The sequence below is a fragment of the Bidens hawaiensis genome, unplaced genomic scaffold (genome assembly GCF_021521415.1).
Source record: "Bidens hawaiensis isolate Kalapana, Puna unplaced genomic scaffold, B.hawaiensis_p1.1 tig00009343_1, whole genome shotgun sequence".
Classification (NCBI taxonomy): domain Eukaryota; kingdom Viridiplantae; phylum Streptophyta; class Magnoliopsida; order Asterales; family Asteraceae; genus Bidens; species Bidens hawaiensis.
In genome coordinates, this window is record NW_027491689.1 from 284231 (window position 1) to 304711 (window position 20481).

General features: G+C 37.2%; 1 protein-coding gene across 3 annotated transcripts; it reads left to right on the forward strand.

The window, feature by feature from the left end:
• Positions 1-11901: 11901 nt before the first annotated feature.
• Positions 11902-15822, forward strand: LOC143532045 (uncharacterized). Of its 3 annotated transcripts, none has more exons than XM_077027199.1 (2): positions 11902-12008; positions 14839-15822. In XM_077027199.1, the coding sequence occupies exon 2, from the start codon at positions 14911-14913 to the stop codon at positions 15766-15768; it is 858 nt and encodes a 285-aa protein (XP_076883314.1). In that variant the 5' UTR covers positions 11902-12008; positions 14839-14910; the 3' UTR covers positions 15769-15822. The 3 variants fall into 3 exon arrangements, with proteins under 3 accessions (XP_076883314.1, XP_076883313.1, XP_076883312.1); XM_077027198.1 differs by having other exon boundaries at positions 11903-12044; XM_077027197.1 differs by lacking the exon at positions 11902-12008 and adding an exon at positions 14142-14595.
• Positions 15823-20481: the final 4659 nt, after the last annotated feature.

The window sequence follows — 20481 nt, forward strand, 5'->3', positions numbered from 1 at the left end:
TTTTAAAAAAAAATTGTAATCGATTTTACAATAAGAATTTATTTGATGTTTTATGATATGTTAAGTTCGTCATGACACTAACAATAAATAAGCGTCTGAAACAACATTAACACACGTATAAACTTATGATAAAAGCGGCACAATGCATAGTTAACTATTTGAAGCGAAAAACAAAAACATGGGCGTTGCGAATGGATAATTGTGGTCAAAAAGTTAGCGACCGTATTTGCGACCACAATAATATTTTTTTTTAATCTTTTCTATTCTCTAAAACTTGCGACCATATTCCGCAAATAATTTTGGTCGCTAATTTGGCGACATAACAGTTTGGGGCGGAAAATGTTCGACCATTTTAGTGACCAAATAATTAGTTATTTTATTAAATTTTTTTATTTTTTAAAACTAGCGACCATATTTGCAACCGAATCAATTTTAGTCGCCACATTTGCGACCGATTAAAGACCGAAAAAGTTGGTTGCTACTTTTGCGACCGATTTTGTATTGGTCGTTATTTTAGCGACCGATTTTATTTTGCTCACTAAATTTGCGACGGAACATTTTCCGTCGCAAATGTCCAACCATTTTTGTGACCAAATAATTTTTTATGTTTAAAACTAGCGACCATATTTGAAACCGGATCAATTTTGGTTGCGACATTTGCGACGGATTGACGACCGAAAAAGTTCGGTCGCTACCTTTGCGACCAATTTTGTATTGGTCGCAATTTTTGCGACCGATTTAATTTTGGTCACTAACTTTGCGACCGATTTTGTTTTGGTCGCTAATATGGTAGCTAAATTTGCAACCGTTTTGGTTGGTTGCAAATTTCGGTTGCTTTTGCCCATTTGTGTAGTAGTGATACTCTTTGTTTCTTTTTCTCTAGTATTCTATTATTTGGGGTTTTGGGAGCAAGTTATACTACAAAGAACGCCTAATGTATAAACCATACGAAAACTGAAAATTAAAATACAGGTTGCATAATTACTAACAGAGTTTGCGTGAGTATTTCATAAGTTGCGTAATTTATTTTACATGATGCATGAATTTTGTGCCTAATTAGTAACTTTTATGCGTAACTTATTTACTTCATTCAGAATACTCATGCATGTTCCGTAAGTTTTTAGTTCATGACGCAAAAGAAATTTGTACGCCTTGTACGTGAAACTCATTTGTATTGGATTATTTACTATATATTAGTATCAACTTAAACTTTGAATCTTTTAATTCAAATTGTAACTTAATACGGTACAAATTTTACTTCTCTTTAAAAAAGTTAAAATTCGAATAACACAAAAACCTATACGATGAAACATTGAAACTGTATAACTAAAGTATATGATCTGCTTAACATGAAGTTACCTTGGTGGTGAATAAAAGCTACAGGACTAGATTTACATGCCAAAGTTGTAACACCCCGACCAAAGGCGGATTATACATCGGGGCGCCACATATTGCTTCATTACTCGCGACACTATTGGTGTCAATATTTATTAATACACATTTTATCGCGCACGCGCAGCGGGGAAAATAAAGAACATAAATCAAACATAAATCAATATATTTTAAATTATAACATTCAAACAACATTAACTTGTCTTGATACATTTTAATTCTAGGTCCAAAAGTAAAAACGTCCTACGTGTCCACAAGCTCCAAAACAGCTACTGCAAACCTGAACATGTGTTAAAATAAACGTCAAACACTTGCGTGTTGGTGAGAAATCAAGTTTAATACAATACATAGATAATCATAAATCTGCGCGCAACACGTGTATGTCTAGAGTTTAACAAGGGTGTAATCAGATTGTGATCAAGCCTAAGATAGTTCATAGATCATAGTTCAATCCATGCTCCCAATTGAGCATAAAAACGAGAAAACATCTGTGCAAGTGTAAACAAAGAAAACCGTAAACGATAGGTCTCCCGTGTTCAACTAATGGTACCAACGGAACTGCGGAATAGGCCGAACAAAGCGGTTAATGATACACACATACAAATAAACAGCCAAGTAAACGTCCTCAACACATGGGATACTGCGCGACTAAAGTTCATAAACAAGTTTAAGACTCAAGTTTTGTATGAACACATGAACATCCCAAAACATTTAAAAGCAAAAAGGGATTAGGTACGAGATTACTCACTTGATAAAGATGCGATGATAGATAAAGCAAGAACCAACTTTAAACAAGCACAAGTTAACCTATAAACAAGATTATTGTTTTAATGATTTGTTTTAAGTCTTGATTATAAGTTAGCATAATTAATAAGTTATTATATATAATATATTACCGGAAAACAGGGCAGAGGAGAGGAGAAAACGGAGGCAAGAGAGGAGGGAGGCGGCTGAAGAACAACGGCAGAGAGCAAAAAGGGAGGAAGAGAATAAGTGTAGTGTGTGAAGTGTTAAGAAAATAGTACTATATATAGGCAAACCCTAGGGGACACAAACCCTAGAAAAGATCTCCAAAAGTAAAAGAAAAGATATCAACAGTAAAAAGTTCTGAAAAGTAAAGATATCAAAAGATATGGTAGCAGGGAAAAAGAGGAAAAGGCTGACAGGATTCAGAAAAAGGCATGGGAGAGGACAGATAAAGGTACTGGTCAAGCATGGCAAAAGCAGATCTCAAAAGATAATGTCAGTCACTTTTTCTACCAACCAATGGGGTTGGTACGCATGCTGCGCCGAAAGTAACTATTCAGACATTAGATAGGTTAGGTCAACAGCTCAGAAGAAAAGGCAACACAAAAGCATACAGGCTGGATAAAACAGAAGATACAAGGGTTAAGCGCGAGAAGGCTGAGTGCGCGAGCGCGAAGGCTGGCACAATAATCCTTAGCGCACTGCGGGAAGAATCACAAATCCTTAGCGTGCTGCGTGAAGAACAAGAATTCTAAGCGCATCGCGGGAAGAACATACATTCTTAGCGCATTGCGGGAAGAACATGCATTCTTAGCGCGCTGCGAGAAGAGTTCTCTTCACGCATCGCAGGAACAAGATGTCTTCACGCAGTCTTCCATGTAAGGAGTCTGGTGCGTGGAGCTGCAGACATCCTTAGGCGGGAAGAACCAAAGGACAAGCAAAGAGGAGGGAAACAAAGCGTAAGGGTGGGACGGCGACAAGAGGGAGAAGAAGGCGGAAAGAGAGAAGGAAGAGGGACGGGACGGCGGAAAGAAAGAGAGAGAGAGGCGGGAAGGAAAATATATATTATTATTAAAAACAAAATACAAGTATAAATATTAAATAATAAAAGAGAGATCGGGTCAGAGAAACGGGTACCTGGGTCGGGTCGGATCGGGGCAGATGTCACAGTCTCCCCTACTTTAAGAAATTTCGTCCCGAAATTTATCTCAAAGTAGGTTGCGCAGAGAACAGGTGCGGGTACTTGATCTTCATTTGATCTTCCCTTTCCCATGTAAACTCGGCTCCGCGCTTGGACTCCCAGCGAACTTTCACGATAGGGATACGACTGCGCTTGGTTTGCTTTACCTCGCGATCCATAATCTCAACAGGCTTCTCAACGAAATGCATAGTTTCATCAACTTGAACTTCATCAAGTGGAATGTGAAGGTTCTCGTCGGCTAAACACTTCTTGAGATTGGATACATGGAACGTTGGATGCACATTACTGAGCGCGAGCGGCAGGTCAAGTCTGTAGGCAACTTTTCCCACACGCGCGAGAATCTTGAATGGACCAACATAACGAGGAGCAAGCTTACCCTTCTTCCCAAAGCGGACAACACCTTTCCAAGGCGACACTTTGAGGAGAACAAGATCACTAACTTGAAATTCGAGAGGCTTTCGCCTACGATCTGCGTAACTCTTCTGTCGGCTTCTGGCAGTCAGCAGATGATCACGGATCTTGGCGATTTTATCGGTTGTCTCTTGAACAAGTTCGGGTCCTGTGATTTGAGTTTCACCCACTTCGCTCCAACAAATTGGGGAGCGGCATTTACGACCGTAAAGTGCTTCAAATGGGGCCATACCGATACTGGAATGATAGCTGTTGTTATAAGAAAACTCGATCAAAGGCAGGTGTGAATCCCAATTACCTCCAAAATCAAGAACACAAGATCGGAGCATGTCCTCAAGAGTTTGAATAGTTCGCTCAGACTGACCGTCAGTCTGAGGATGATATGCCGTACTCATGTCCAAGCGAGTTCCTAGCGCAGATTGGAGAGATTTCCAAAAGCGAGATATAAAACGGCCATCGCGATCGGATATGATGCTCAAAGGAGTACCATGGCGGCAGACGATTTCCTTGACATAAAGCTGCGCGAGATGCTCAACACGGTAGTTTTCACGAATGGGCAGAAAGTGAGCAGATTTAGTCAATCGATCCACTATTACCCAAATGCTATCATGTTTGCTTGCTGTCAAAGGTAACTTGGTAATAAAGTCCATCGCTATACCTTCCCATTTCCACGTAGGAATTTCTGGTTGTTCGAGCAAACCAGATGGGCGTTGGTGTTCAGCTTTCACTTTAGAACAAGTCAGGCATCTAGCTACGAACACAGCAATATCCTTTTTCATGCCAGGCCACCAATAAGTTATGCGCAAATCCTTGTACATCTTATCAGCGCCGGGATGAATAGAATACCGAGATTTGTGCGCTTCACTCAGGATATCAGCGCGAAGATTCTCATCACAAGGGATCCAGATGCGATTGAGATAGCAGAGAATTCCACTCAGATTAGGGACAAAAAGTGCTTCCGCGCCACACGCTAACTCGGCGCGAAGGTTACCATTACTGATGGATGCGCGCTGCGCGTCACGAATACGCGATTCAAGGTTGCTTTGAATCGGCGCGAAGTGAAGCTGGGTGCGCGGCAAGATACAGTTAAGTTGGCAGGGTTTTCGGCTGAGCGCATCGGCTACCACATTAGCCTTACCAGGATGATACCGGATCTCACAATCGTAATCGCTGATGAGTTCGTTCCATCGGCGTTGCCTCATGTTAAGTTCCTTTTGATCAAAGATATGCTGAAGGCTTTTATGGTCAGTGTAAAGGATACACTTAGTACCATAAAGGTAGTGTCTCCAGATCTTCAAGGCAAAAACAACTGCACCAAGCTCGAGGTCGTGAGTTGTATAATTCTTTTCATGAACCTTAAGTTGCCTTGATGCGTAAGCGATAACCTTGCCTCGTTGCATAAGAACACAACCGAGACCTTGGTTGGATGCATCGCAATACACGACAAAATCATCATTACCCTCAGGTAGCGCAAGAACAGGAGCTTCACACAACAAACGCTTGAGCGTTAGAAAGGCTTCTTCTTGCTTCGAGCCCCAAATATACGGTTTACCTTTGTGCGTCAGAGCTGTTAAAGGCAAAGCGATCTTTGAGAAGTTCGAAATGAAACGCCGGTAATAACCAGCTAAGCCCAGAAAGGAACGGATCTCAGAAGGAGAGGATGGCGTAATCCAGTTCTTGATTGCTTCAATCTTGGATGGGTCGACATGAATACCCATCTTGTTTACAACATGACCAAGAAACTGTACTTCATCAGACCAAAATTCACACTTGGAAAGCTTAGCATAGAGTTGCTCGGCTCTAAGCTTTTGCAATACCAATCGGAGATGTTGCTCATGCTCGGTCTTGGTCTTAGAATACACCAGAACATCATCGATAAACACGATCACGAATTTATCCAAGAAAGGCCTACACACCCGATTCATAAGATCCATGAAAACGGCGGGTGCGTTGGTTAGACCGAAGGACATGACCAAGAATTCAAAATGGCCATAACGAGTACGAAAAGCAGTCTTCGGAACATCTTCATCGCGGATGCGCAACTGGTGATAACCAGAACGGAGATCGATCTTCGAAAAACAGGAGGCACCTTGGAGTTGATCAAAGAGGTCGTCAATACGCGGTAAGGGATACCGGTTCTTAATGGTGAGTTTGTTCAACTCGCGGTAATCAATACACATGCGAAACGATCCATCTTTCTTTTTAACGAACAACACCGGAGCACCCCAGGGCGAAGAGCTAGGGCGAATGAATCCTTTAGCAGTCAACTCTTGGAGTTGGCTGGCCAATTCTTGCATCTCAGCGGGTGCAAGACGGTAAGGAGATTTAGCAACGGGGGAAGCACCAGGGACAAGATCAACACGAAACTCGACTTCACGAGCGGGAGGGATACCAGGAAGATCATCAGGAAAAACTTCAGGAAAATCACGCACAACAGGGATATCGCGAAACTTCTTTCCCTCATCGGGTTTAACCACATGGGCTAGAAATGCAATACACTTCTTCCGCATGAGTCTTTGGGCTTCGGCGCAAGACATAAGTTTAAGACCACTGGAGGGTTTTTCGCCGTAGATATGAAGATCACCATTTTCTCGAGGTATGCGAATCAATTTCTTGGCGCAAATAACTTCGGCGCGATTCTTCGAGAGCCAGTCCATACCAATGATAACATCAAAGCTTCCAAGAGGCATAGGGATGAGGTCGATCAGAAAATCGTTTTCGTTAAGGTTAAGCGTGCAATCTTTAATTACCGAGTTTATTAAAACAGTTTCGCCATTAGCCAATTCAACTGAAAAATCTTTTTTTAAGTCATCGCGCGGTCGCGCAAGCTTCTGCTCGAAGGCGCGAGAGATAAAACTTCGATCGGCGCCAGTATCAAAAAGCATAGATGCATAAAATCCGTTAAGCAAAAATGTACCATTAACTACGTCGTTATTCGCTTGCGCTTGGTGCGCGGTTATGTTAAAGGCTCGGCCACGCGTCACTTGGTTCGAAATTTGGTTCACCGGATTCGCTTGAGTAATCTGAACTTGTAGCCTTGGGCACGCGTTCCGGAAATGACTTGGATCACCGCAGTTAAAGCACGATCTGGGTCGTGGGTTTTGGTAAGTTGGCTGTGGGTTCTGCGGGTAAGCTGGTGGTGTTGGCGCAATCGGATTGGAGGGAGGGGTTCTACAGTACTCAACGGAGTGACCTACGCGGCCACATCGGTTACATTGTCGACACGGGACTTGAGGTGGGTGATGAAGTCTACAGGTTGGGCAAAAGGGTTGGTTTCCTGTGTAAGGTTTCTTAGTTGGCGGGGCAGGAAGTGCTGGATTGGTTAAGGCATAGTTGTGGACTACAGGAGGTGCTGGGTAGGTTGACAGTGGGTTAGGCGCGTAAACTGGTTGATAAATTGGTTGCTGGACAATGGGCGGGTTGGTAAGCGCATAGGCTTGTCTGCGCCTACGTTTCTGGTTATGGTTTGAGGGTTCTGATTTGGTTTCTGTTGGTTCAGGGACAGCCTTGGTGGGTTTGGTCTTCTCAGTTCCCCGCAGGAACAGGGTTCCTGCTCTGACATGGTTGTCGCTGAGCACAGCGGCCAATTCGATGGCGTCAGAGAGGGTAACTGGGTTTCTGGCCCATACAGAATCTTGAATTTCCATGGGGAGACCCCCAAGGAATTTCTCTATGGCTCGGCGGGAAGGGGTAACAAGGTGAGGGACCAGTAAGCTTAGCTCGTGGAAGCGCGTCGCGTACTCGCGCGCTTCACCGCTGTATTGCTTCAAGTTCCAGAATTCTTCCTCCAGGCGCTTAACTTCGTTGGGAGGGCAGAATTCTCGCGTAAGAATTTCCTTGAATTCCTCCCATGTCATGCTAGAAGCAGCCTCTGCGCCACGCGCATGGGCTACTCCATTCCACCATGTAAGCGCTCTGGATTCCAGGACACTGGAAGCATATAGGGTTCGTCTTTCTGAGGGGCATTGGGTATGGAGGAAAGTGTTTTCAATCTTCTCAAGCCATTGGAGCATCACGGTGGCTCCTTCAAGACCTGTGAACTTCGGAGGGTTACCCGCATTAAAGGACTTAATGTTATAACTGGAGGTATTAGCATTGTTTTGGCTCAAAGCTTGGGCTATTGCGGCGGCCATTTCCTGTGAACGTTGCTGTCTACGCATGCGCGAGGCTTCTCTTCTCTGGAATCGGCGAGATAGCGGAGGCATTCTATAAAAATTTTAATTTTAGTTAATATCTTGGTTTTAGCGCAAAGTTTTAACTTTATAAAGCTTGGTTTAGCAGAGTTAGATACTATCAAAAGTTAAAGTAAAATAAATGATCCTAAATGCAGACTTTAATAAAGGTAACAAATTCGAATCAAGAATCGGCAATTCATGTATCACCATGACTTTCCGAATTCCCAATTTAAAATGACTAGTAAACGAGTATTGGAGATTGACGATTCATGTATCACCATGACTTTTCAATCTTCAATATAAAACATACAAGAAAATGAGTATTGGAGGTTGACAATTCATGTATCACCATGACTTTTCAAGTCTCCAACCTCAGAACATAATCGTAAATGGAAATTGAAAATCAACTATTCATGTATCACCATGACTTTTCGGATTTTCAAACCCAACAAACGAATATGTAAGAAAAATCAATAAAATCGAAATTCAACAAAAATCGAAATATCGCGAAATAAAACATAAAATCATATACTGCGCAAGCGCGAGCATATTCATAAATAACGAGTAATTAACAATAAGCGCGCAAACATGAGATTTCTCTCATGCGCGAGAAGGGACTCTTAGGTATTCTAGGCCGTTACGTCTAACCACCTATCCTAAAGTCAACGAGCTCTGATACCAATCTGTAACACCCCGACCAAAGGCGGATTATACATCGGGGCGCCACATATTGCTTCATTACTCGCGACACTATTGGTGTCAATATTTATTAATACACATTTTATCGCGCACGCGCAGCGGGGAAAATAAAGAACATAAATCAAACATAAATCAATATATTTTAAATTATAACATTCAAACAACATTAACTTGTCTTGATACATTTTAATTCTAGGTCCAAAAGTAAAAACGTCCTACGTGTCCACAAGCTCCAAAACAGCTACTGCAAACCTGAACATGTGTTAAAATAAACGTCAAACACTTGCGTGTTGGTGAGAAATCAAGTTTAATACAATACATAGATAATCATAAATCTGCGCGCAACACGTGTATGTCTAGAGTTTAACAAGGGTGTAATCAGATTGTGATCAAGCCTAAGATAGTTCATAGATCATAGTTCAATCCATGCTCCCAATTGAGCATAAAAACGAGAAAACATCTGTGCAAGTGTAAACAAAGAAAACCGTAAACGATAGGTCTCCCGTGTTCAACTAATGGTACCAACGGAACTGCGGAATAGGCCGAACAAAGCGGTTAATGATACACACATACAAATAAACAGCCAAGTAAACGTCCTCAACACATGGGATACTGCGCGACTAAAGTTCATAAACAAGTTTAAGACTCAAGTTTTGTATGAACACATGAACATCCCAAAACATTTAAAAGCAAAAAGGGATTAGGTACGAGATTACTCACTTGATAAAGATGCGATGATAGATAAAGCAAGAACCAACTTTAAACAAGCACAAGTTAACCTATAAACAAGATTATTGTTTTAATGATTTGTTTTAAGTCTTGATTATAAGTTAGCATAATTAATAAGTTATTATATATAATATATTACCGGAAAACAGGGCAGAGGAGAGGAGAAAACGGAGGCAAGAGAGGAGGGAGGCGGCTGAAGAACAACGGCAGAGAGCAAAAAGGGAGGAAGAGAATAAGTGTAGTGTGTGAAGTGTTAAGAAAATAGTACTATATATAGGCAAACCCTAGGGGACACAAACCCTAGAAAAGATCTCCAAAAGTAAAAGAAAAGATATCAACAGTAAAAAGTTCTGAAAAGTAAAGATATCAAAAGATATGGTAGCAGGGAAAAAGAGGAAAAGGCTGACAGGATTCAGAAAAAGGCATGGGAGAGGACAGATAAAGGTACTGGTCAAGCATGGCAAAAGCAGATCTCAAAAGATAATGTCAGTCACTTTTTCTACCAACCAATGGGGTTGGTACGCATGCTGCGCCGAAAGTAACTATTCAGACATTAGATAGGTTAGGTCAACAGCTCAGAAGAAAAGGCAACACAAAAGCATACAGGCTGGATAAAACAGAAGATACAAGGGTTAAGCGCGAGAAGGCTGAGTGCGCGAGCGCGAAGGCTGGCACAATAATCCTTAGCGCACTGCGGGAAGAATCACAAATCCTTAGCGTGCTGCGTGAAGAACAAGAATTCTAAGCGCATCGCGGGAAGAACATACATTCTTAGCGCATTGCGGGAAGAACATGCATTCTTAGCGCGCTGCGAGAAGAGTTCTCTTCACGCATCGCATGAACAAGATGTCTTCACGCAGTCTTCCATGTAAGGAGTCTGGTGCGTGGAGCTGCAGACATCCTTAGGCGGGAAGAACCAAAGGACAAGCAAAGAGGAGGGAAACAAAGCGTAAGGGTGGGACGGCGACAAGAGGGAGAAGAAGGCGGAAAGAGAGAAGGAAGAGGGACGGGACGGCGGAAAGAAAGAGAGAGAGAGGCGGGAAGGAAAATATATATTATTATTAAAAACAAAATACAAGTATAAATATTAAATAATAAAAGAGAGATCGGGTCAGAGAAACGGGTACCTGGGTCGGGTCGGATCGGGGCAGATGTCACAAAAGTCCAATCAAATATGCTTTTTTAGAACTTTACATTGTACCCCAAGTGATGCTTGTACTAAATTACCACTACTAGAAAAGTGGATTTTTCCCCCACAAAATTTACCGACAAATTAGAGTAAAAAAAGAAAAAAAAACTTAGTACAATTAAATGTTTGATAGGGTTCATCTCACGTAATTGTTTATGACACGCATAAGACATTTAACTAATTGTTTGAAATGGGTTAACAAATCGTCGTGACACACTTAATTGTGTTAAACAGATTGAATCACACACATTCTTAAATTGTTTAGATTTAATCATGTGAGATGGATTGTGTTGTGTGATTGTGCTATTAAACTAATTATATTTAGTCATGCTAACATGTATGTGTTTGTCTTAAGTAAATTACACATTTAGTTAAAAGTCTCGTACTAATTTGTGTTTTAAAAATGAACTAGAAAAAAGTCTAGCAATGGTGATATTTTACTTGGCATTTCAGCCACTTAAGTCGTGGTCTCAATTAATTAAAATAATAATCTTAAATATTAAGTTTACTTATTCAAAGGTCCATCACTTTGTATACCATTTAAGCTATCAAACAACCTTGTATTTGTTCCCAGTCATTTAAAATGTGTGCTTATTTTATTATTTAAATAATCACAACTTATAATATCTTTTGGCATAACTACTTTGACACTTAATATATTTTTAATTCATTAAGAAAAACTACAAAACAACCCCCCGCGCGCATATATATATATATATATATATATATATATATATATATATATATATATATATATATATATATATATATATATGTATATATATTCAAACTTAAAATACATAAATTGTTTCCGTTCATTTTTTTGTCATAAAGTCATGAAATACAACAAACAAATGTTTGTGCTAACCTCTTCATGTAGAAAAGTCATACACAACTCTTTGGAATCTGTCGTAGATTTTTTCTTCTAACTGATTGATGGAAACCACACACCAAAAATCATATCTTTGCAGCTTCTTACTTCTAATCATTAGATAAGGTCAAGTGCATGAATCCAAAATCACCTTCTATTGTATCTTTCACTTTAAATACATCTTTATAATGCACATATGCAACTTATATACTTATTAATATCCAAGAAACTTGTGGGGTTGGTCTTTATATTCATATATACCTCTTTCATCAAACAGCAATTAAAAGGGTGTGTATATATATGGTTTGGATCAAATATAAATTAAATAAATATGCTAACTGTGAGAACTAAGCAGTGTAATTATAGTATAATGTAATTACACTACGATATAATTATATGATTACGATACTTGTATATATAATTAATTACACTACTTGATTCTCACAGTTATTACGCCAATTTAATTTACACACACATATATATATATAGAGAGAGAGAGAGAGAGAATAAGGTGCATGCAGATCTCTGTGGAAAGAAAGAAAGCAGAAGTGGTCCAAGGATAGTGGAAGAGAGGAAGAAGATAGACAAGTATATGTAAGTAAATTGGTCCCTCATCCATGATTCTAAAGGGTACTACCTCTGTCTTCCTAGTGTTGCTTTCATACACCTCAACATGACTCCCTTTTATTGTAATTATTATCTTCAGTTTTTCATTAATTGTGATATATATCATGAGCTCGTGAAGACGTATGATTAAGGCTACATATTTTTAGGAAAATTGTAGGAGAACGTAGACTTTAGTAACATGACTCCCTATAATTGTAATTATTATCTTCATTTTCTTCATTAATTATGATATGAGCTCGTAGAGACGTAAGATAAAGTCTAGGGATCTCTATGAAGACGTATACACTTTAGGAACATATATGACTTCATTATTTGTGATTATTATCTTCATTATTTGTGATACGAGCTCGTGGAGACGTGCGATAAAGGCTAGAGACTTCTAGGAGAACGTATAGACTTTAGGGACTGGGCGCACCTGCATCGATAGGTGTGGGGGAGCACATAGACCTAGGTGGGTCTGGAAATTCTTTAGTGTTTCGTTTATTAGTCTTTGTTTATGCCTTTCCTATCTTTGCAACTTTCGCTAGTCGATATTTTTTAAAGAGTTGAGAATCTGAAAAGTTTTGCGGATCTTGCTAGAGTTATGGTGGAAACAAGGAAACATATCTCTTTTCATTTGGTTTATCGATTATTAAAGCTAACATTAGTTTTGCCTACTACAACCACAACGGTTGAGAGATGTTTTTCAGCAATAAAGATCATAAAGACAAATATACGTAATCAAATTGGTGATGATTTTTTGAATGCTTGTGTAATTTGTAGCGTTGAAAAAGAAGCACTTTTAAGTGTTATGAATGAAGCTTTAATTGACTGTTTTCAACAGATGAAATCACGTAGAGGTCAATTGTAATATGTATTTTGTTTATCTTTAATGAAATTTACTATTTACATTTTTATACGTAGTTTGTTTAATGTAAATTTTTTACTCAACCCGTTTCTGTTTGACCCGACCCATTTTGGTTTGACTTGTTTTAGTTTGAATTGATGAGTTCTAGGTTGAACTTGTTCTTGCACCCACTAGCTAAATTTTTTAGATTTACCACTGGTTGAGATAAACATTGTTTATGTGCTCTTTTGTGTTATGTGTGTGCATGTTTTGAGTGTTAATACATAGTAATTTTTATATATGAGAGCAGGATCATGTCACCTCTATTTATAGATGTGTAATCTGAATGAAAACAATATTAAATTAATAACTGAAAATGAATATAGTTAATTAACTTCTAACAAACTAACTGTTAAATAATAACGGACTAATATGTTCTAATTATACCTTCATATGTTTTCCAACATCTCTACAAGATTGATTCAATTTTGTATTTCTTTGTTTGACCATAAAAAAAAGATCTTTACTACATTAAAAATTAAAATTTAGTTTTAACTTATTTTTACTAAAACATGTAGATCATTAATTGATGCTCGTGACCTTCTCGTCTACGCCCTACGGTAATGATTCCTTCATTATTTTATAAAACTATATGTGAAAGATTGTTACTAGTTTTTATAAAAGTATAAAACTGCAAATATTTTACTTTTGAGTGAATTTTTCTGCTTAAATTTAAATCATTTACTTAATTTTGTTAAGTGTTATGAATTTGTACTAAATATTAATATATGTATTAATGTATAGATACAAAAAATACAAAGCATTAGTTTCCAACTATCTTTTGAACCAACCATGTGATATAAAAATTTTGGATAAAAAAAATTGTCCTGCCTTTTTAAACTGACGATAAAGCACACTACCCACAGCTTTTTATTATGTGCAGAATGGTCCCCATAAATAATTAATATGCTCTTTCTTTCACTATTTTATCCCAACAAACCCTAGATCCATTTTCATTCTTTTGTGAAAGAATGTCAATTAACCTCAACAAGAGAATATTATATTGGGTATCTTATTAATCATCAACCCAATCATATCTTGAACTCATAAGCAAACCCAATTTTCATATTAAAATAAGAAGAGATCTCATTATTATTTTTGACTAATTTAATTAGAACTTTTTTTAAACCACTAACAGCTAACACGTACATATCCCATCTAATTATACTTCTAAATCTACATATTTGTCCACCACACTTTGATACTGCTACCACGTGGAGAGAAACGTCCTTCCTACACACATCTTGATACCGCTAGGCCATATACTTTTTAAACGTGTTTTATCGTCAACGATGGGTATTTTTTCAATAACATGATCTTGTGACGAAAGTAATGTGTGATATATAAGGTCTTGACAGCTATTTATTATGCCGAAGAAAGGTACAACACGTGGCAGACTATGAGTCATTGCTTTAATCTTTACTAAAATCTCATTCCTATTGGCCATGGTAGGTATGGTTCCAACATTTTCAAGCTTAATTTCTTTACTCATTTCTTTCATGAAACACCTTAAAACCATGTCCTAGATCTACAATAACATGTTCACTTCAAAAACTAGTACAAGTGAAGTTGTAGACCTCTCTCTTGATTAGAGTTACAAGATAGTGAAGTAATGGTTCAAGAAAAACAACTGATTCTTAGCTAAAAGTACCCGAAATCTCCGTCCAAGTGAGTTATCTTTCTGTTTATACCTGATTCTAGTACTCTAAATTTATTCATATTTTCTGCTTCAATTTGTTTTTCTATGTGTATTTTGGCAAAAACATGAAATAAAATCCATCTACACATCTAGTAACCATATTGTACTTGATGAGTACTTGGTATTTTACCCTAATTAGGGTTAAAAGTTCATTTATTTAATACTTTTCTGTTAACTATATGTGAGTTTATGAAGCTTTTCTACCTTCACAGATCTCCTTTTCTTGAAAGATTTAAAGCAAATGAAGGAGTAACTTTTACTTAAGTTATTATTACTCAAGTAAGATGAACATTTCAAATTTAAGAGAATCAGACCAAGAAATGAAACAAGAAGCCGCTAATGAAGGAAGCAAGAATCCGAAACCAAACTTCACTACATCATCATGGTCTAGACTGAAAGATCCGAGAATAGTTCGAGTTTCAAGAGCGTTTGGTGGGAAAGATCGACATAGTAAAGTTTGTACGGTTAGAGGGTTACGTGACAGGCGAGTCAGGCTTTCGGTCCCAACAGCAATCCAGTTATACGATCTCCAAGACCGTCTAGGACTCAGCCAACCAAGTAAAGCCGTCGATTGGTTACTTGATGCTGCCAAACATGAAATCGATGAACTCCCACCTCTTCAAATCCCACCCGGAAGCTTTGGACATAATCTTCAAACAATGCTAAATGCTTCCTCACAAGAAAACAAACATGATCAAGAAGATGCAAGAAACAAGCATGACCATCATGCAACATTTGTTCCGTCTTGTAATTTCTTCGAAAGAAACCCTAATCCTTCGAATTTACCGGATTTGTTAAACAATGTTGTCCCAACCAATTCTTATCTCAAATGGGATCCCTCTAATTTGTCATTATCACAATTTGGAAGCTATGGATCAGTAACACCTCATCAACATGAAGACAATGTTCTTATGTATCCACCACAAACACAAACACAAACTTATTTCCCTTCAAACAGTCATAACTCGAGTACCGAGTTTGATCCAAAACAACTCAATTTCCAAATGTTGAATTCCTCTTCAAGTTCTAGTTTCACACCATCTCTATATACAATTAACCAAGAGACGCGGCCATTTCATTTGCGCATGAACCCTAAGTTTTTTTCTTCAGAAGATGATGGTGAGCATGGACTAAACAAGTGAGCTAGCTAGCTAGTTGTTTATGTAATAAACGCGCGAATAAGAAGACGTAATGGTACGTTCGATCTTGAGTTAATTGCCTTTATAATTTATATAATCCTATAGGGTTTAATTGTTAGTTTTGGATTCAAGTTTTGGTTTGATGGTTTCCTTCATCATGTTGATTGTTAAACTTATTTTATCATATGTATATTTATATATAATCATTTTATTATTGATGAAAGAATAATTTCATCAGTCTTTTGAGTTGTAGATAGCAACATTATATGATCAATTGATTAATTGAGCAAATGCATTTTAATTTCTTTCTTAAACCCTCTATGTAATTTAGTGTTTTGTTTCAAAATCAGTAATATGTTGAGATCAACTTCAACAATCGTATAATTAAGCACATAAAACGGTTACATAATCACCACATTTTCTCTCTTCCACTATACGCACTTTATACGTATAAACAATAAAGTTTTTATGTATATCAATATATTATTGGTTATGAAAAATAAACTTGTAGCTATATATATGTGTGTATATATTTATTTACCTTGGTCACAAAACACTTACGGATTTAACTGTGTAAATTACATGTTTGTAGCATATATATATTTATATATATCTTTCTAAAATTGTGATGAAATGTGTTCCAAAAATTATGTTACTCTTTCTTTATTTCATAGAATGCACTACTCCTTAGCAAATATTGTGAAATATATAAATATTAATTATGGGGAAGGTTAACTTACAAATTAAATTATTGTATTAACTGTGCAAATCAAGTATTGTAATTATATATAGTAGTATAATTATGTAATTACGTCGTACACTACGCTATATTTACATTATGTTGTAATATATATATGATTACACTACTTGATTGTCACAGTTAGCACGTTAATTTAATTTGTATTTGATCCAAACTCAATATTAATTATACATGTTCGTAAAAATAAACGATTAAACAAGATAAAATTTACATGCATCTTTACGTTCATTCAAAATCACCTATTGCGATGAATTGTACATGCACTTCTATAATAATGAGAGATTATTCATGCCAAAAAAGTATGTGATAAAAAGATACAGATGTCTAGGTAAATATGTGATGTCTATATACTATATTACTATGACTATGACTATGACTTTAGTACTTTTAACTTCGAGGTAAAAATGTACTGAAAGGTGAGTTATTTGAAAAAAAAAACAAAAAAAAAAAAACAAAAGAAAAAGGGATGTTTGTGCCTGAAGTGATTTCTCATGGCCATCTACACACATTCATTGATTCATACACACATATATATAGATACATATATACAGTGTAGTCAAGATTTTTTTGATATGTGGTCAGTATTCTTTGATGCTTCGATTTATAACTATCCGGCGTTAAAATGCCCGGGTCGGGTCAAGTCACATATTAAAAGAGCAATATTGTCATTAAAAACACACTCAATAAAATACAAGTCATTTAAATTACATAAAAAAATCAACTGATAATTATTCTTACAAATTTTCATGTTTTGAAAATGATTCATCGAATCGCAACTTTCGCAAAGAACTATCTATGACCATAACAAATGCAAGCATCGTTTGTATAATCATCACTTATCCGATTACACAAATTCGTCTTCACATTCTTCATTGAAGAAAAAATATCTCAACACTTGTCGTTGCAATCGGTACAAGAACTAATCTAATGCTAATTTTAATAAAAGATAAAACCAATGGATAGCCGAGATACACGCTATTTATTTTAAAAGATCAGATATACCATTCATGTTTGCAAACATTTTATATTCTCTTATATTAGCAATGCAGAAGTCTTAAGTTCGAAACCTGACTCAAGTGGATTTCCCCACAATGGTATAGACGGTTGGCATGTTGTATCAAGAAAGCTCACTCAAATATTAAGGGTAATTCTAAACGCCGTTAAAAAGAATTTGAAGCTTTAGCTATTCGTAACTCTCAGTTTGTAATTAAAGGATTAGATTAGGCTCAATAATCTAAAATCAAATTTGGTTATTTAAAGAGAGATCAAACTACAATATTGTGATAATGTTAGGTGGGAAAAATTGTTAAAAAAGCATAATAAAGAGTATAAGATTAAGGGGTGGGGGGGGCTTTAGTGGGGGCTCTAGTGGGGGCTTTAAGAGCCAAGAACCAATAATATTATGACGTGTGGCAGAGAGAGAAACTGGATAAGGGGGTGTTGGAGCCCCTGGCCCCTGGTGTGGAGGGGCTCCAGCGAAATTTTTTTTTTATTTTTTTATAAATATATTCAAACAACATATTAATAAAAAAACTCATAAATTATTAAAAAAACACATTAATATCTAAAAATAAAATAAAAATTAAAGTACTAAAAAGAAACATTCTTCTTATTCTTCGGCTTGGTCTTCTTCGATCAACCTCTTTCGGATACGTTCCTTTTGCATTTCCATTAGCATTTGATCGACCGGATTTAGGTTACTGAAGTCTCTAGTAAGAAAGTCCAAATCTCTCATTCGATGGTATAAAAATGGGTGAAATTGAGTATAATTATATAGGAAAAATACTTTTTTTTTGGTTTCTTTGGCTCCCAACGGTCAAAAAAACATAAAAAGATGTGCAGCTCTCTCTCTTCTCCCGCTAATCGGCTCACGCCTGCCTTGGTTTTCCCGCTAGCGCCCCCGCTAGCGCCCTGGTGGTGTGGTGTTAGCGCCTGGGGGCGCGAGCGGAGGGGCTCTAGCGCCCCCGTTGAAGCCCCACACCCCTAGTCTAAAGAGCAAGTGTCAATTTTGCATCAGATCCAATACACAGCAGCAGCAGCTTAAAGAGGCAGTACTATGCAGCTTATTTTCATTGAAATTAAAGCCTGCTGGTCCTGTTGCTTTTAACTTTATCAATAAACCAAAACTTAAATATCTATATTCTTTAACTTTTTTAAATTTTAGAAACATTAAAGGAAAAAGTAATAAAACAGTAGTTGAATAAAAATAAAATGAGCATACATACATGATACTACATATATTTTGTTCTCCATAACCATGTGCATCAAGAAGAGTGAAGCGCCTGAAATCTAACTGTTATTACTTATTACTTATTAGATAACCATATGTTATGTGTAATTATTTATGCATTAAGAAGATTGAAGTGCCTGAAATCTAACTGTTAATTACTTATGAGATAACCATAAGAATCGTATAATTATTTATATATTAAGAGTGAAGCGTCTGAAATCTAACTGTTATTACTCATTAATTAAGACTATACGCTATGGGCGCTATTGGGTGCTCCTATGGGGCTTCGAAACTCCTGCACATCGCAGAGTAGAGGTGCACAAATCAGTTAGCCGATTAACCATTAACCAGTTAATATGCTAACCGGTTTTTTTTCGGGAATTAACCGGTTTTCAGGTTGGGTAGTAAACAGTTTTGACCGGTTAGACCGGACCGGTTAATCGGTTAATAACCGGAAAAAACCCGATTTTTAATAAAATAATAATAATAAAAATCGGTTAACCGTTTTTGAAATCAATAATATAAACATGTTACTAACCGGTGGTTAGGATCGGTTAGTAACCGGTTAGGATTGGACCGGTTAGTAACCGGTTACGAAATCAGGTACAAACCAGTTTCTGTGTGCACCTCTATTGTAGAGGGGCGCTAGGGAGGGGGGGGGGTTCACAACGATGGGCGCCTAAAGAAGTGGTGGTGGGGCCATGTGTTTTTTTTCTCTCTCTCCCTCTCATTCACACGCATACATATATATGTATATATATTGGGGGCGTCTAAGGAGCTTTAAACCACAACATGACGTTATGGAGAAGGCCATCGAAGCCCCATTTTCTACGTGGCGATGACGTGACACTATGGAGGGCTTTGATGCCCCCAACCATAGTGAACAACCTGATAAAAATCATATAATTATTTATGCATTAAGAAGAGTGAAGTGCCGAAATATCTAACTGTTATAACCATAAGAATCACAATTATATATTTATGCCTAATGTATGAAGGTAAATTGAATTTTAATAAAGTAATATTTTAGTAGCTATTTTTATTTTTACTAGTGATTGACATGAATGTGTTGTGTTGTGTTGTGTTTAACTTGTGTATTTGTTGACATCACGGCCGGCTCAACGTCCTAGGAGGCCTAAAATTAACTGAAATGTTGAGGCCTTTTTATTTTATTTTCTTTATGCGTATAGCGCTAGATATAATACAAAATTATAGAATATGGATGATATGTCGTGATAATGGATATGAAGCAATCATCCCTAGCTTGTGGCTCATCATTGAATACTAATTCTAAAAGAACTTTACTTTCAAAATCTCATAATACATAACTCTTATATAAGATGGAGGCCCTGTAAATCTGGAGGGCTAAAGCCATTGCTTCATTTAGCTTACCCACGAGACGGCCCTGGCTTGACATTAAGTTATGTAGTTGATTAACTATGCTATTCATAGTGGATTATACGAACTCAAACCTCGAGTGATTGCTTGTTTCTCGTTTGGTATTGTTTATGCCTTGTGTTCCGATCTTATTTTCTAATATAATTTTGACTTAGTTTAATCTCCGTTTCATTGAAACTATTCAACATCTATGAATTTTATCAATACAATCGAATAAAGTCAGAAAACGTATAATATAAAGAACACGCTCCTCTCGTTGATAGAAATCATACTCACCCTATCTCTTTATGGAGAGATTAGCAAGGTAATTACCTATAACCGGCTTATC

Bases quoted from the DNA above. Each gene is read 5' to 3' on its own strand.
- LOC143532045 (XM_077027199.1), top strand. From the start codon at position 14,911: ATGAACATTTCAAATTTAAGAGAATCAGACCAAGAAATGAAACAAGAA.